Genomic DNA, 18,126 nt, shown 5'->3' with positions numbered 1-18,126 from the left:
AGAAATGAAATAAATAAATAAATATTTGGGCCAAAGAATTTTTTGCTTGACCACATCCATAGGAATTCTTTGGGCTTCATTTGCTGATTTGTGTTCCTTAAAATTATTCTGATTGAAAGGTCTTAATATGGCATTTTTACTGTGCTGCAGTAAGTTTAAAATTACCTTTCCACCTTTTGTTTTCAGGGTCAGCTAACTAGAGCAAAAGAAGAATTGGAAGCAGAGAAAAGAGAACTGGTCCGAACAAATGAAAGAAGAGCCCAAGAACTGGAGCACTTAAATGGTAAACATAAAATTATAGGAAGGAAAGGGCCTCTCAGTATTTCAGTGGCTTTTGTTTAAAATCATGTGGTGCAGAGATCATGTGCTGCAGAGATCAAATTGCAGAGATCTATTTGATGCATCCCACACACAGGGATGCATCCAATAGAGGTTTTTCTTTGGGCTCCAGTAGAATGGATCGTGCCCTAAATATGTTAAGTTTTGGTTTTGGAGCATGCTGATCCTGTAGTGTCTTGAGAATTGTATGTAGGACAAAAAATAATAGATGTGTTATAACCTGATAGATCTCACTATAACAAATTGGTTTTAATGACTGCTGTAGTAAGGGGCATCATCCATTTAAAAATAATCTCTACATTTTGTATGTATTTTTGTAGAGGATGTTAAACGTCTGAATGAGAAACTAACAGGAGTAAACACTGCAAAGGTAGAGCTGCAGTTGCAGCTGGATGAACTTCAGACGTCAGCCTTTTCTGTAAAGGTGAGTACTGGAAAGCTTGTTAGTGCCCAGCTCTTTTATATAATAGTAGACGTACGATAACGACATTATCACCTATATATCTTATTTTAATGATCAGTTTTCAAGGGTCACTCATTATCTGTAAGAGTTGTTTGACTGTTCTGTCTCACACAATGTGGCCTTATGTTTATAAGCGTTCAAGCCATCTGGGACACTTCACAACAAAGAGGTAGTGCACACATAGGTAAAAAAAATTAGGTAGTTGGGGATTACTAATGGTGATAAACCAAGACTATATTTCTTAGGCATGGTTTATTTGACTTAGAATGCAATCCTGTACATGCTTCAGTGTAAGCCTCATTGAGCGCAGCAGGACTCCTGAGCTAACAATCCATCATCGACCCAGTTTGCACGACACACCAAGCTCACCATGGGTTGTTTAAATTGTTTATTGTAAAATTTATTGTTTTAAATTGTTTTATGGTGGGTTGTACATCGCCCAGAGTGGCTGGGTGACCAGTCAGATGGGCAATTAATAAATTTAATAAATAAAATAAATAAATTAACCCCTGGTGAGCCATGCCATGTGCCAGGCACCATTTTGAATATGCAACCCCCGATCTGGGGGTTTGCCTTGTCATGTGAACCCGGCCGTTGTGGGTTATTTGAGGGTTAAACCACAGATGCATAACCCTCAGTTTGTAGTACAGCTATGCAAGGCTTGTTTAACCCTCAAATAACCCACAGCTGGGTTCACATGACATGGCAACTCCCCACTTGCCTTGATTGGGGGTTGCATATTCAAAATGGGCCTGACACACAATACAGGCCATCAGGGGTTAAACAACCCACAGTGAGCTCAGTGTGTCTGGGCCCTTTGCTAACCATCTGACAGGAATTCCTACATTTGGTATGAATTTCCCAAGAGCTTTTCTTAACAGGATTTGTGTTGCAAATTGTGGTGCGTCTCTAAGGCACTCCTTTCCTTTAACTCCTTTTCTGTCAATTGAACAGATTGTGTATAATATGTAGTCTTGTTTTTTAGCATCGTGAGCAAAGGTGGGAGCAAGAAAAGGAGTTGCTGCAGAATCAGAACACTTGGCTGAATACAGAACTGAAGGCAAAAACAGATGAACTCCTGCTTCTGTCTCGGGAAAAAGGAAGTGAAATCTTGGTGCTTAAGTGTAGCCTGGAGAACAAGAAAGAGGAGGTAAAAATAAAGCCTTGCCGTGCCTTAAATATTACTTTCATAAGTCTTTAATGAAGCTGACAGTAAGTTGCTTCTTTGGATTTACTTGTCTAACTGATTGAGAATCTGTTATCACACTAGAATTTTTGCGTTCTGTCTCTAGAACCCCAGATTTCTGGGCTATAAATAGTTGAATAAGAACAATGAGAGAGATACAAAATCTGATCCCCTGTGTCATACTGGTGAGGTAATGCTGACAGTATCCAATTCTAAGAGGTGTTGGATTACTGGTTTATCGGTGGCTGTTGGACGTGATGAACCCCCATTTTCAGAAGTGGTATACCTCTGAATACTACTTGCTACAATAACAAACATTGGGAGAGAACAGTTGCCTTCCTGTCCTCCTCGTGTGCTTCCTAGAGGCAACTTACTGGCCGCTGTGGAAGATGGGATGCTGGACTAGATGGACCCTTTTTTAAGGTGTTGTTATGGAAACAAGGTTTATCACCAGCTCTTACCTTAAACTTAAACTTCTGCAAATTACAGCCGTACTTGGGAATTTAGCAATGTTTCTTCTAGAACAGAATAATGAGGATTTCTGGTCTTGCTACTTAGAAAACAGATGGCTGTAAGTATACTCAAGCATATCTCCCTTGCATCATCTGCATTTCCATAGGTTTCCAGGCTGGAAGAGCAAGTCAGCGGGCTAAAACAATCGAATGAAAATCTACAGAAACACGTGGAAGATCTTCTAGTGAAACTGAAAGAGGTAAACAGAATTTCCTTTGCTTTGACGTGCATCGTCGGCAGCATTGTGCCAGTATTTGAGATAGTGTCACTTTCATACTTACTTGTATTCTGTCAAGTGCAGTACTTCCCATATAGCTGCAGTCATGTCATGTAAACTTCAGTGAGACTTGCTTCCAAGGAAGCCTGCATACACTCTTGGATCTGAATTCCTTGTAGTGTGTTTGTGTGATATATGGGGATATTTTAGAGAAATGCAGTGAATCTGGCCAAAATGTTAACTGTAACCTCTCCATCCAAATACTGTAGCATTTGGGTACAAAACCAAAATGATGGCATTAAATAACCTGATATAAATTCTGTTTTGAAACCTAACCCAATATAATAGTACAGAGGTGAGGATTTAACCCCTTATTACATTTGCTGAGTTACTGAGTTCTTTAAACTGTATTTTTTTCTGTTAACACAAACATTTTTATTAACCAGGCAAAGGATCAGCAAGCTAATATGGAAGAGAGATTCCACAATGAACTAAATGCCCATATCAAGTTATCTAATTTATACAAGGTATGATTTCAATAATAGCTTCAAATGTCATAATCCTTACTTACAAATGTAAGTGCAAATGTATGTTTGTAAATGGTTTTGCTCTGCTCATAAGTATTTACTACATGCTAAAGCCATTAATAGCGCAATCCTATGCGTGTCTACTCAGAAGTAAGTCCCATTGATTTAAATGAGTCTTACTCCCAGGTAAGTGGGTGTAGGATTGAAATCTAAACCATAAATGTTCTAATATATAACCAGTAGCTTTAAAATACATATTTGTGGCCAGTTATGAAGACATGAGCATGGATAGCCGTGTTCTAAGAAGTTAGCGAAAGTCATATGGTAATGGTAACATCCATTTGTTTTCCTACAGTGGAGGGAGGGTATGTTTGGATGGGCTTCTCCTCCCATTTGCACCAGACAGACAAGGCTGTGTAAATGACTGGAATCATATATATGTGTGTGTGTGTGAGAGAGAGAGAGAGCGCGCACGCACCCTCTCAGTTCCTGTCCTGCCTTGCTCTAGGTGTCAGGGTGTTTGGAGTTCCACCAGTACTCTACAGTTTGTGGTTGTTTGGGCCTGCTTTTCTTTCCACAGGCCATAAACCAAGAACATCCCAAGAAGGATTTTTTTAGGGGGTGACGGGGAGAAAAAGACCAATGAGGAAGCATGTGCATCATCCATCAGTGCTGATGTCTAACACATTCTCACTTCCAACTCTTTCCTGCATGAATTCCCCCTCCCTGCCCTTTACTTCATTAACCATGGTACACATAGAATGCTAGCACCATCCATGGTTAATTTCATCAGCTTTGCACTGTCAAATGCAGGAAGATTTTGTTCTCTGTATAACCACTGTACAGTGCTTAACTTTTGAGGTCCTTTATTTTTTAAAAAAGTTCTTAATATATGAGTCTTCAGGATTTGCAAACCAGCTTAAAATCTGGTTTCAAATTCTGTTTTAAAGGTAAACCTGATTAGTGTTAACCTTGGTACAGATGTAATACTACTCATGAATAATACTGAAATGTGAAAGAAGGGGTGATTTTGAAGGGAGTGCATGAGACAGTGTTTCTGATCCCTTAACTATGGGATTGAGAAACCTTGGGGTAGACATTGGGCCTATCTTACTTTGATTTTGAATATGTTGAGTTAACCATAACTGTATCAATGGAGATTCATCGTATTGTCCCACCTGTTGGAATTCATTTACTAATATGAAATGCAACACAAACCACAGAAGTAAAAGCAAGTAGCTCATGAGAAGTTTGTTTGAGGGAAAGTGATACCAGTTTAGGTGACCCGTTATTTAGCGATGACTTGATTATCCTTAAATGTTCTCATCTGGAAAAAAAATGCTGCCTCGTCTTTCAGTAAACATTGCTTGAACAATCATAGAAGTCCAGTTTGGGGTGTGTGGCTTGCCCGCAGGGCTATGTGTATTTTATGCAAAATGTATTAGCACTGATCCAGCTTGTGACAAATCTATTTGGACACATCATAGCATCATTAGTCTGGTTTCAAGCACAGAATCTAACAACTTCCACAGAATGCTTTGAACAGTTGAGAGAAGCTTGAAAACATGCACCATTTATTTTACTTCAACATATTTAGCAGAGGAATCTAGGTTAGGCTTTCTGTTAGCTAGGGATATGATTTTTGCACTCTACAAGCTCCTCCTTCCAATTTCCACAATATCCTATGAGCCCAGCCTGCCCTTTCTCCACATCCTGAGGCTTTAAAAAGTGCTGCATATTTTTGCTGATCTATTTGATTATGTGGTGCTTCAATTAAAATGTGTTACATTTTAGGGCGCTGCGGATGACTTGGAGGCAAAAAGCAATGAGTTGACTCAAGCTGTCGAGGAGCTTCACAAGCTTCTGAAAGAGGCAGGTGAAGGTAAGTAATAGATTTAACATCTTGTTTGCTTTGGAGAGAGCAATCCTATGTACTCAAGACAGCATCTGGGGGAGATAGGATTTTTCAGTTTCCCAGCTCCAAGTTCGTAGACAGTGCTACAAGCTCGTAGCCGGGAAACCGTGCTCCCCGCCCCCTCGTAGCCGGGGCGGAGAGAACCATGACGGCTGCCCCTCTGTGCCTGTCTGTGCTCGGAGCATGGAGAGGGCGAAAACAGGGAGTTCCTGGAGGCAGGGAGGGGAGGAGACCGCAGAAGCTGTTTTAAACAGCTTCCTATGTGGTCTCAAGCCCCATTCCCGCCCCCTCCCCAAAGCTGCGCTTAGATGCCCAAAATCAGGTGTCTAAGGAAAATTGCAAGGCAGCTGGAGCACGAAAGGAATCTTCTCTGTCTTTCAGCTGCCTTGCATTGAATAGGTGGTCACCTCTGACTTCAGAGGAAGTTGGAGGCAACCATTTATCTCAAAAGGATTGTGCCCTTAATAGCTTATTTGTATCTTTGTATTTGTATCTCCTGTAGTTACAGTATTCGCATCAGAGAAAAATCAAGACTAGGAATCCAAAGAGCTGTTTAGTTGCACTAAAGAGTTTGTCTGTGCCCAGTAGCATTCTTTACTCTTTTTTGCTTTTAAGATTTATATCCTGCCGAAACATAGTTCCATAGACGCTTCAGGGTGTCTGACAACATGCAAATGACAATAAAACAGTATTTAAAACCCCCCAATATTGGTTTAACATAAAGCAGCAAATAACATAACATATTGACTCATTAAAAATGCTAGCTAGTTCATTAATTGACCTTCATTCCGTATCAGACCTGCTTTTGATGCTTTCAGTTTCACTGTGGCTTTGGGTGGGAGGGGGGCTGCTATTTGGATCCAGGCCTAGTTCCTCAGGTCTTTCCTACCCCAATGCTTTTGCAAATTATATTATTAAAAGAGCTCATTTCAGCCATGACCTATATTGGGTGGGGAGCTAGATTTGGATGGAGGGGTGGATGACCCCCCAGCCCTCCAGGGGCTGAATGACGTCAGGGGCTCCTACAGCCATGCGTTGGCTGGACACCTGGCTTTACTGTGTGTGTGCTTTCCCCGACTGAGGTGCTGTCTGGAGGAGTGCTCCTCCAGCTGGTGTCGGTGGCCTCGCCTGCCCCATGACTTCCCTCACTGGAGAGGATGTGGGTTGGCAAAGCTATCAGGGAGAGGAATCCCCGGTGTTACCTCCAATCTCTTCCCCTCCTATTGGGGAGAGTGAGCAGCATGCTGGGGGGAATCCGTGTTGTTATCTCCGACCAGTGATTGGAGTTAACAGCAGGGATTCTGCTCTCTGCTTGTCCTCAGAAGGCAGGGCTTGCAGGATGCGAGGGGCCTAACTTGATGCCCTGTGGGCCAGATGGGCCAGCTTGGTGAGCCGGAGGTTCCCCATCCCTGACCTATATATCATTAAGGGCGCAATCCTATGTATGTTTAGACAGAAAAAGGCCCTACAACTCCCAGCATTCCCCAGCCAGCCATGATAGATGTGGAATGCTGGGAGTTGTAGGACTTTTTTCAGTCTAAACATGGATAGAATTGTGCTTAACTATCTGCCATAGCGTCTTGCAGTGTTATGGCTTTCTGCTGAATGCACTCAGTAATTCTTACCTTAAAACATGTCAGCAGTGTATCTTTCTACCATTGTTAGCTAATAAAGAAACACAAGATCGTTTGGCTGAGATGGAACAATCAAAGGCTGCAGTGGAAAAAGAACTGAAGGAAAAGATCAGCAAGCTGGAGAAAGAGTTGGACAATGCAAACGATTTGGTTTCAGCCACTAAGCGTAAAGGTTTGTTAACACCTAGGAAATAGACTTCATGAAAATGTGGGCATTTAACATTACAAGTAAGCTTACTTCAAAGTAGTTCATACTGTTCTAGCATTTAAAAATCCATATCCAAAGCTCTTCTGAAAACCAGTTAGTGTTGTGTTTATTCTGGGTGCATGAAACATGCAGAGTAATATTTCTATTTTCTTGAATATTGTTTACAGGATATAGTTATGGTTTTCTTGAGCAATCTGCTTGTCTCTTCGCTTTTATTGTTTTTGATATATACACTTCAATAATTCCAGTCTGCAATTTCTTTAAAAGCTTGGAAACAGGCTAACCAAAACTCTGAAGCATATTTCAGAGACTGGACATACGTGGATGTGTAGGGTCAGTTTTCTCAGTGGCTGCATTCGGCCATCACACTGAATGATTAGTGAGACGTGAGCGAGCCCAGACTTCTCCTGGACTCCTGCACTCTCCCCTCCTCCCACAAGGTGGATCAGAAACGTTTGCTTCTGCTTTTGGTTAACTGCGGTGTCTTGGACTGGCAGTGGTTAACATTGGTGACTAGTTTAAGAGGCACCAATTTCAGCTTGTAGTTTCCGAAGCTGGCGTAAATTAATCATAGTTAACAGCCACAGTTTCAGGTTCAGACAACATGGCAAGCTGCGGGTCAGTAAAAATGGGAGAAAAAGCTTCCAAATTCCTCCTGGTTGCGTGTAAGTGGGGGAGAGAAGCATGTGAGCCTGGTAGGGGAGGTATTTCCTGTTCACATCTTGCTAAATCTGCACGTTTCATTTGAATGCAGCCAGTGTGTTGATTAAAATAGTGCACATAGTTCAGAGCCTTTATATTGGATTTGCTCATTGTACCGATGATCATTTTATAAAATCATGTGTGATGGCCTTTTTCTTTACCAGGGGCCATCCTTTCTGAGGACGAGCTGGCGGCTATGTCTCCTACGGCTGCTGCAGTTGCAAAGGTGGTAAAACCTGGCATGAAATTAACAGAGGTAGGAATTACGTAGATGGCCCTGCACAGCTTGCAAGTCCACGTGTCTTTGTGTGTTTGCTTGTAGCCCCGTTCACTGGGACAATTTTTAAACTACATCCACTTCTGGGTTCTCCTCATAAGATCTCAGTGAGCATGACCCTTTTAGGGCATAGTCTGAAGGCACATGAGGCAGCCACCATGCTGAAGATAAGCAGGTCTGGGTCTGGTCAGTGCTCGGAGGGGAGACCACCTGGGAACCACATGTAGCCACCTTGAGTTCCACGATGGAAGAAAGTTGGGGCATAAATGTAATAAATAAATTAAAAAATAGGGAAAGGAAGGGGGATACGCTGCACACCATTTGGTTTCATACTAAACCAGTACATTTGGTTTCATACTAAACTTAAAATTGCATGGCGAGGTAATTGTTTGCAAAGATTAAGGCCTTCTTTATGGCCTCAGTTGAGAAGATGTTTTGGGAAGAAAGGACACCTGCTAGCTGCACATCTGCACTAATTTGAAGGTATGTGCATCCCATTGAGTTCAGCACATTTACTCCTGCATATGAATGAGCGCTGCTATTGAAGGTAGGTATTGTCAGCTATTGAAAGTGAATAGCAAGGATTCCTGTGAAAATTGACCTGTTGTCACAAATGTATATTCTGCTTTTGCTGGATAATTGGTTCCCTAGTCCCGTAAAGAGACCTTCCAGCTTTAAATAGTTTGTCTGAAGCCTCTCTTCCCCTCTGCTTTGTTTCTGCCTTGCTGTTGGCCAGATCATTTGCTCCTGTTTCCAGATCTACTTTTCCATGAAGTGCCCCCATGCATTTGGCAGTCGGGGATGGGGGGAAGGAGTGGCATGTGAATGACATGACCACATGGGTGGGGGCTGATTGCATGGGTCTTTTGCTTGGCAGGATCCTCAAAAATATAATGGCAAGGCAATAACTGTTCATGTGCTGGGGATAGGATACAGCATGATTATGAGTTTAGAAAATGTGTGCCATTAGATAAATAGATGGCTGTCCTTCATGAGTTTCTGTCTCTCAACACAGCTTTACAATGCATACATAGAAGCTCAGGATCAGCTGCTGCTGGAAAAATTAGAGAATAAGAGGATTAATAAGTACTTGGATGAAATAGTGCAGGAAGTAGAAGCCAAAGCACCCATTTTGAAGCGTCAACGGGAAGAGTACGAACGCTCGCAAAAAGCCGTCGCAAGTCTTTCTGCTAAACTTGAGCAAGCTATGAAGGTTAGTATAAAACCTAACCGAAGTTAGCATTCAAAATAAAATATCCTTTATAAATGTACCCGGCTGAGTTATTGGTTTTTAACCAGTGAGACTTTTTTCATGTACCACTCCTCCTTAGAGAAAGTTATTTATTTATTTATTGCATTTCTGTCCTGCCTTTTTCCTTTTGCAAGGAACCCAAGGCGGCTTACATTGTCCTCCTTCTCTCTATTTTATCCTCACAATAACAACCCTGTGAGGTGGGCTGGGCTGTGAGTCTGTGACTGGCCCAAAGTGACCCAGTGAGCTTCCATGGCTGAGTGGGGACTAGAACCTGGATCTCCCGACTCCCAGCCCAACACTCTCTCCACCACAACACACTGGCTCTTACTTCCCATCCACTTCTGGTTTCAGACCTAAATATTGGGGACAACTTATAGCCACATAATTAAGCGGCTGTTTCTCCCCATCCCTGCAACCTGTCTGGTAAAATTGTAGCAGATGATTAGAGTCGTATATACTAGACCTGAGCTCCACAGTTGGCCAGATTGCATGGTGTAGCTTTGACTGGACTGTATCGCTTCAGACTTCAACTGGGGATTACACATTTAAATGCTCCCCCATATATACATATTTAAACTTCATGCACGTAGTGTGCTAGTGTTCTAGCCTAGCTAGCATTCTCCCTGACACACTAGTAATGTATTTGCAATTGTTTTGTCACAAGTGGGATGTCAAATTTCTCCTTATTGATTATCGGCATTGGTCTGCTTAGATTGATGAGTAATGCATGAGGGAGCACCTACCCCATTTGAGTATCTCCCAAATCTGAGATCAACCAAGGAGGCCTGCTTCGTGTCCCTACTTACTTGTAGGCCAAATTGGCCTCCTCAAAGCCTTCCTGACTGTTTCCCTGGAGCTGTGGAACACCTTGTTTCCACAGGCTGTGTGTGTCTGCCTTTTCCCCTTCTGAAATCCCATGAGCAGGTTAACATGCTTCCTTGCAATGTGGTTTTGGTTGCTGGTTCTTTTGTTGGGTCAGCTGTTTCGCTGCTTTTAATTTATTGATTTTATGAATTGTTTTAAACGGATTTTATTGTTAACCACCTTGAATCTTTGAAAAACAATACTGATTGGTTTCAGATAATATCACTGAGGAGGCATATCTGTCCTATTGCCCTACCTATTTTTGACCAATCAGTTTAATGTGTTGGCTAATTTTCACTTTTAAGAATTGCATGAATTTGGTTTACAGGAAATCCAGCGCTTGCAAGAAGGTGCTGACAAAGCCAACAAGCGAGCTTCAGTGCTTGAAAGAGAGAACCAGAGACTTGAAATCCAAGTCAAAGATCTTTCACAACAGGTTAGTTCTGGGATAGCATATTCTTGTAAGCCTTTGACCTGATCAGCTGTTTCACTTGGAAGTAAGAGCTAAAGTAGACATTCTGCCAGAAGCCAGGGTCTGAGATCTCAAGGGTTGGGGAACCTTCTGAAGCAGATTTTCTGCTCCAGAGCGGGTAATATTTTGGGAAAAACAAAAGGGGTGAGAGAGAGAGGCAGGCAGGCAGGCAGAGAAACCTGACTTCTTAATGTGCAGCATGTTAGCAGCAATGGCTGAATAAAGCAGACTGAATCTAGGAAGTTAAGGGCTTGGCAAACTATACTGAGTCATAAAACAATCTGCTGACTAAGCAGCCAGAAGCAAAGCAGCAGTGTAAATTCATTTCAGTAGAATGAAACCACTACTACTACAGAACATAAGGAATATGCTAGACTTTTTTTACACAAAGAACCCAAGCTAAAAAGGAAAATTATTTGACTCCATCTGGCTGCTAGGCAACATTCTCCCCCCGCCCCCCTTGTGAGACCCCAGTTTGCACCCGAGACTCTGGTGCATCCAGACCAGAGAGCTGTGCACCCTGGGTGACCCTTGCTATTAATAAGCTGTGTACCCTAAGTGACCTTTGCTATTGCACTTACTAACTGCTTTTAAAAACCCTCCAAGAACAAATTAACCCTAAGCTTGCACCTTTATTTGGTGTGATCCCCTGTCACCGCTATTCCAACAGAGCACTGGAACCTATAGTTCTCTGTTATGAATTGTCTATTTCCTTTTTAAAGATAAGAGTTCTTTTGATGGAACTTGAAGAAGCCAGAGGCAACCACGTCATCCGTGATGAAGAAGTGAGCTCTGCTGACATCAGCAGCTCTTCTGAGGTAATAAGCCAGCACCTGGTCTCCTACAGAAACATCGAGGAACTTCAGCAGCAGAATCAACGCCTCTTAGTAGCTCTTCGAGAGCTGGGCGAAGCTAAAGAGAAAGAGGAGCAAGAAACCACCTCATCTAAGTATGTTCCCCGTTGGTAGTATGTTTAGACATTCAGAAACAAGGTTCTTTATACATGTTGCTATTTTTCTTCTAGTAAGTGATTTGATAAGAAGTATTTAGATTTTTAATGGCAAAATGTGAAAGTACGTCAGACACACTCTTTTGATGTGGTTATATCTATAACATACTCTCCTTTTGATATCTCTGAATAATTTGATAGCACACCTTAATTTGCAACTAATTATGCCATTCTTCCAACTCAACAGATGTTAGTGATTTTGATTTTTCACTAACGTTAACTTTATTATCCTTTTTTCTGTGTCTGCTGGCTCACTGATGCTCTTTGCATCAACCTCAAGGCTCTAGCCCTTATTCTTAAAATATTGTCAGTCTTGACACTGTCATTTTCTCTCATGCCTAGAATTGACAGAGAAGTTCCCTTCAAGTACACTTTGAGGGAATCTGGAGGTTAGTGCTCAAGAAGATAATGTGAAAAGATTTCAGGAGAAGCTAAAAGAATCTTGATATTGAAGGAAAACCTTCAGGGGATTTTGCACATCTCTAAAGCCTGGTTCATAACCTTTTTGTACATGTTTTGATAGGGGAGCTACGTCATACCTACCCTTTGAATTCCAGGCTCTTAAACTCTTAGTTCAACATTCTGCACATTAAACCATACAAGACTTTATAAAAAATCCTCCTTGGCTGCCTGACATTGATATTTGAAGATTAGTAGAATTTGTTTTCTCATCATGATAGGATTTCTGAGCTGCAGAGTCAACTGGGTGAAGCTATTACTGAGCTAGAAAAGTTGCGTGAGTCACGTCACCACCAGATGCAGCTTGTAGACTCCATAGTTCGTCAGCGTGACATGTATCGCATCTTGCTGGCACAGACAACTGGAGTTGCTATTCCGTTGCAAGGTAGGACGAGATCCATAATGCAAACTTGCTGAAATATGACAAAAGTAGAATTTAGGCCACTAATTCTCTGGTGATGTACAGTGAGAAACAGAACGGGTAGAAAGGCAAAAATATCCCCAAAGTTGTTTTTCAGGTTAGTGATTGGAGCAGTTTGCTCGCCTCCAGCAGCACCAGACAGGCCGCTTAACAAGATCAGCCTCGGATGGCCTTCTCTCTGTCCCATCAGCCAGGACAGCTAGACTGGTGGGGACGAGGGAGAAGGCCTTTTCTGTGGTGGCCCCCACTCTGTGGAACTCCCTCCCTAGGGAACTCCGTCATGCCCCCTCTTTAATGAGCTTCCATCGTGCATTAAAAACGTTGTTGTTCAGGCAGGCATTTGGGGTGGGTTAGGGTATTTTAGAAAATGTTTTTATTGTAGAATTTTATTGTTTTAAACTGTTTTTATTGTATGTTGTACATCGCCCAGAGTGGCTGGGTGACCAGCCAGATGGGCGATTAATAAATTTAATAATAAAAATAAAATAAAAAATAAGCTCTGTGGTGAAAGAGTTCAGCTGCAATGTTACGGTTTATATTACATAAATTCAGCGGAGGCTGGTGGGCCTGATTTCGGTGAGGCTATGAATCCATTCTGGGTTTTACTCAGATCCAGCCAGAACTCTAAAGGAGCTATTCAAGGTGCTGAACCTATTTGAGGGAATAGGGTTCAGCACCTTAAGTAGCTCCTTTAGGCAGAACCAGCTCTGGCTGGTCCTGACTAAAACCCAGAATGGATTCACAGTCTCATTGAAATCGGAGCCACCAGCCTCTGCTGCATAAATTTCTGAATGTACATCACAGTTTATCTCTTTTAGCTACAGCCCCTTGCAGAAATAATTTCAGTTTTGATACATATGTTCAGCAACACATGAGAATCTTTTTTTTAATTCTGGGAAGCTTTAGCTGAGAATTTTGCAAGAGGCTGCATGAATAGGGGCCAACTGTCTAGTAGAGGATGAACAGTAAGCGTCCAGCCAATCTGTATAAGGTCAAGAAAATTATGACATGTGCCACCCTCCAGAATGTTAGTCTGTTGAAGCAAAAACAAAATATTTCTGTGGCACCATAAAAGCTCATTTCTGAAATTTATTATGGCAGCCCTTTCTTCTGATCTAAGAAGAGGAAACCTATGTGTGTAGCAAGCAGAGTTTCAAAATTAAATGCAGTAACAGGAGATCTAGATATGTAATAGTGATCTCATTGTGAAGAAAGCAAGTTCTTATTTATTTATTTATTTATTTATTTATTATGTTTTTGTAAAATGGTGTTTTAATGGGGATCCAGTAGCTTGAATAGCATCTTTGGTCTCATCTTAGAGTGAAAGGAAGGCAAGGCCAAAGAGTATGGCTGAGAATTCCCTGACTCCCATTCTGTGTTTTTCTAATCTTTCTTTTCTGGTTCTTCACCAAAAAAATTAAAACTCCAAAAGGCAAATTATACAGCTTTGCACAAATAAGACACAACTATGCATATTTATGAAGATTTGTCCAATAATTTACTCCAGTGCCTTGCCAATGGGGAAGCAAGGTGTTAGCCAGAGGAACAGGCGCGGTTGGGTTGTTTTTTGTATTGTTGTAATCTTTTGCAAGCTGCCTAGGTGATCATTTGATCAAAACATGGAGCCTAAGGGCAACATGCAATCCTGTGCATGTTCAGACAGAAAAAAGTCCCACAATTCCCAGCATGCCCCAGCCAGCCATGCTGGGAGTTGTAGGACTTTTTTTTTTTGTCTGAACATGCATAAGATTTGAGCCCTAAATTAAATAAAAATGTAGACTTTGGTCTTGGAATTTGGGGTTTGTAGTGCAAAATTCCAGAGCCCATGACAGTGTCACCATGGGAAGTTCTAGCCCATGCATGTGAATGAGAGCTGGTGTGGTATAGCAGGTTCGGCGTTGAACAGGGACCAGGGCTGAAACTCACTGGATGATCATGGGCCAGTCATTCTCTCTCAGCCAAACTTGCGTCACAGGGTTGTTGGTGAGGATTAAATGAGGTGGAGTGGGGTGGGGAGACCACCATGTACATCAACCTGAGCCCCTTGGAGCAGGGCAGTATAAAAATGTAATAAATAATGGATGCTTTGATTTCTTCTCTGATTTGAAAATGATGCTTTCCTATTTTATATAGTTCCAAGCATCTTGCCAGAGGAAATGTCTCTGACATCAACCCCTAAACGCCTATCAGGCACTCCTCAGGCCCTGTCAACTCCAGCTTCTGTAGCAGTGACTGAGTCAACAGAAGCAGCGGAAGCAAAGGCTGCCCTTAAACAGGTACCAATTGGTCTTTCCCCAAATACCTTTATCCTCACACACAAAACTAGCAGTTTTCTACTTCACCTTAGTATATGTTCACATGTGGAACACTCTCTACAGTTGCAGGAATTTTTTGAGAGCTACAAGAAAGAAAAAGCAGAGAATGACAAACTGCTGAATGAACAAAATGAGAAGCGTCAAGAACAGGTTACAGACTTGAGGTCACAGAATACAAAGATTTCCACCCAACTTGAATTTGCCTCCAAGCGGTAAGACAGTATCTGTGCATGCTAATAAGAGCCTCCTGTACAATTAATATACATTACGTCTAATGAGATAATTGCAATCTGTACCTCAAAACTCACAGTCTGTGACACTAGCCCCTTGTAGTTGGAAAAGTCGCTTCAAGGAACAGTACAGGCCTAAGACTGAGGTGGCAGTGCCATGCTGAGTTGTGCCCCCCTCCTTTCTTTTTTGAGGTAACCATGGTTCATAGTATATCTGCACCAGCATGTTGCTAACCATGGTTAGTTTCAAACCACCGTTTACAGCTGTGGACTTCAATCCAGCACACACCTTGCACAAGTGGAAAGCTTTCCCACATAATAGGGGGTGAGGATTTTTTTTTCCTGGCAACAGCCCCTCATACCTCATGGAGTACTGTTCTGAACAGGCCCCTGACCTTGCTGTGCGGGGCATTTGGGAGAATATGTGGCTCCTGTTGGATGCGGGAGGGGAGCTGAAAAGCTCCTCTGCATTAATGGAATGCATTTCATAATGCTCTGTATCTCAGCCGTGGTTAGAAACAGGCTTGCAAATCATTGGCGTGCTAACCGTGGTTAGCTCCAATACAGAAATGGATGGATGAATTCAAACAAGAGTGGAGGAGAAGTGCATGAGACCACAATTTCTTAACTTTGATTAGATGATAGGAGAGATGTCTGTACTGGTCTACCGCTTCATGCTTCAGTTTCCATGTTGCCTCTGATTTTCGCGTTAACCTGAAAAAACTTGCTTTTGCCCTGTGGAGCTTTTTTAGAGTATTACTGTCATAGTGCAGGGATGATGGGAAAAGAGTAGCCTTGGCTTTGTAAGCTGTTTTCATACCTTACTAAAGTGGCATGGGTGTGGACCATGCAGAAGTAGCTTTCATGCTGCAAACATAATGTTTGAATGAATCTGGCCTAAAAATGTTGTAAGCTGCTTTTCAGTGTACATAAAGACAGGAATAAATATTTAAGAGAAATAATAATGTAACCCAAAGGATCAGGAACTGAACAAAGCAGTAACTTGCATCCATTTGCTTCCTTTAAACATTTATAGTATCATTCTCTCTATTTTTGATTCAGGTTTTCACATGCTCATACTTACATAGCCAAAATGGTACCCCATACGCACAGGGAGGTATTCACTGACTTGAAGTAACCCCAAGGTTTACGGAAATAAAAATAATCTTTAGACAAGCCCATCAAGGACCCAAACGCCGCAGAATGCTGACTGGGGTTGGGGGGATAAAAACCAGGTGGGAGGGGGAATGGCATGGCTGGAAAAGGACTACAGAGGAAGAAATACGTAGATATAAAGAGGCTAGAGTGAACCATTTCATTTACTGAATACAACATTTCCTGGTTCACACCGAGAAGCTATTTTTAAACATCCTCAGAGATGGTAGGGAGAGCTGTTTCATGGACATCAATGGAGAAGAGTTTAACATAGGTGAGATTCGGCACAAGTGTGTCCACCTCACCCCACCCTAAAAAAAAACAAAATTGAAGGGGGGCAATCCAAAACAGTGAGGACCATGCATGCTTATTGTATGTGGAATACCTACTGACATTTGGTGGGGGGAGTGGGGGAGGAAGAACATAGGAACGTAAGAAGAGCCATGCTGGATCAGACCAAGGGTCCATCTAGTCTAGCATTCTGTTCACACAGCATCCAACCAGCTGTCAACCGGGAACCCACAAGCAGGGCATGTGCGCAACAGCAGCTTCCCACCCATGTTCCCCAGCAACTGGTGTACATAGGCTCACTGCCTCTGGTACTGGAGGTAGCACATAGCCATCAGGACTAGTAGCCATTGATAGCCTTTTCCTCCAGAAATTTGTCTAACCCCCTTTTAAAGCCATCCAAACTGGTGGACATCACTACTTCCTGTGGTAGTGAATTCCATAGTTTAACTATGGAAAACCAGGGAGGAGGAGGAATAGGATGGCTGGAACATTCCACACTGCAGCATTTTGTTGCATGGCCCCACTTGTTTTATATAATCTAAAAATGATAGTCATACTTTGCCATTTTTGTAGTTCGTAGGTGTATCAGTTAACCACTGTAAAACCTGTTGAACTTTCCCATCAATTTGTTTGTTCTCTTTGTGATTTCAGTGAAATCTTTTTTGTCATGTTTTGCTTTTGTCACACCAATTTGGTCAAAACAAAACCTTACCAATGTTAATTCCATCTAAAGTTATGAGATGCTGCAAGATAACGTCGAGGGATATCGGCGAGAGATAACGTCGTTGCACGAGAGGATCCAGAGGCTTTCAGCAACCACTCAGAAACAAGAACAGATAATCAACACCATGACACAAGATTTGAGAGGAGCCAATGAAAAGCTAGCTGTGGCGGAGGTGACTAGTGCAGTTTATTTCTGTTAATTACCGTCTCTTTCATGATTGCAGAATGCTTCCAAGCAGCACATTCTTTAACTCAGGGGTAGGCAATCTTTTTGGGCCTGTGGGCACATTTTGTAATTTGATAAACTGTCCTGAGCACCTCTTCTTGGTGGCTGGATGCACTGCAGAAGAAAGCATCAACCTGCAGCTACCCACCATTTTCATATCCATCTGTGGCCCAGAGGCATTTATGGGGAAAGAAGATGGGAGCCGCTAGAGGCCCTCACTTTGCTTTGAAGCAATTCTAACTGCTAGTTAGAACATTTGTGATTTTTTTTTTAAGTGGGAGGGGTAGGCTACCTTGGTGGGTGCCAAGAACGATGGCTGAGGGTGCACTGGTTCCCATGGGCATCATGTTGCCTACCCTTACTTTGACTGATTGATTAATGAGAGCCAATGTGGTGTAGTTGATAGAATTTTGGACTGGGAGACCCAGGTCTGAATCTCCTGTCAGCCAAGAAGAGACTCTGTAGGTAAGCTACACTGAAACCCTTGGAGGAAGAATGGGGTAGAAATGTAGGTACGTCATGGTGGCAATAGCTGGAGGAGATCTTGGCATCCTAGAATCATGCACTTGTCTTCATGGAAAGAGCTGCTTTATATATTTTTGTTTCTAGGCAATACATGAGCTACCTAAGCATGAGTTATCGAAACTATTTTGGCCTTATATTCTCAAGTGACTGGTTATTTAATGTGAATTTAGATTTCAGAGTAATAACTAGGTTTACTTAGA

At 42.2% G+C, this 18,126-nt stretch overlaps 1 protein-coding gene across 5 annotated transcripts in view; it reads left to right on the top strand.

Moving 5' to 3' along the window:
- The window catches only part of TPR (translocated promoter region, nuclear basket protein), a 76,903-nt gene that overhangs the window by 13,540 nt on the left and 45,237 nt on the right, over positions 1–18,126 (top strand). For all 5 annotated transcript variants that reach the window (XM_084851399.1, XM_084851398.1, XM_084851396.1 and 2 more), the window contains exons 4-18: positions 187–283; positions 660–763; positions 1,788–1,952; positions 2,608–2,700; positions 3,165–3,245; positions 5,040–5,127; positions 6,826–6,966; positions 7,869–7,960; positions 8,997–9,194; positions 10,429–10,536; positions 11,295–11,521; positions 12,262–12,425; positions 14,595–14,737; positions 14,840–14,988; positions 17,186–17,348. In XM_084851399.1, coding sequence (XP_084707525.1) covers positions 187–283; positions 660–763; positions 1,788–1,952; positions 2,608–2,700; positions 3,165–3,245; positions 5,040–5,127; positions 6,826–6,966; positions 7,869–7,960; positions 8,997–9,194; positions 10,429–10,536; positions 11,295–11,521; positions 12,262–12,425; positions 14,595–14,737; positions 14,840–14,988; positions 17,186–17,348 — 2,013 coding nt within the window. The remainder of the gene's footprint in view (positions 1–186; positions 284–659; positions 764–1,787; positions 1,953–2,607; positions 2,701–3,164; positions 3,246–5,039; positions 5,128–6,825; positions 6,967–7,868; positions 7,961–8,996; positions 9,195–10,428; positions 10,537–11,294; positions 11,522–12,261; positions 12,426–14,594; positions 14,738–14,839; positions 14,989–17,185; positions 17,349–18,126) is intronic.

The sequence above is a fragment of the Heloderma suspectum genome, chromosome 4 (assembly GCF_057233095.1).
Source record: "Heloderma suspectum isolate Gila_16-S chromosome 4, 16-S_ref, whole genome shotgun sequence".
Taxonomy (NCBI): domain Eukaryota; kingdom Metazoa; phylum Chordata; class Lepidosauria; order Squamata; family Helodermatidae; genus Heloderma; species Heloderma suspectum.
This window is presented reverse-complemented; position numbering and strand designations above follow the sequence as displayed.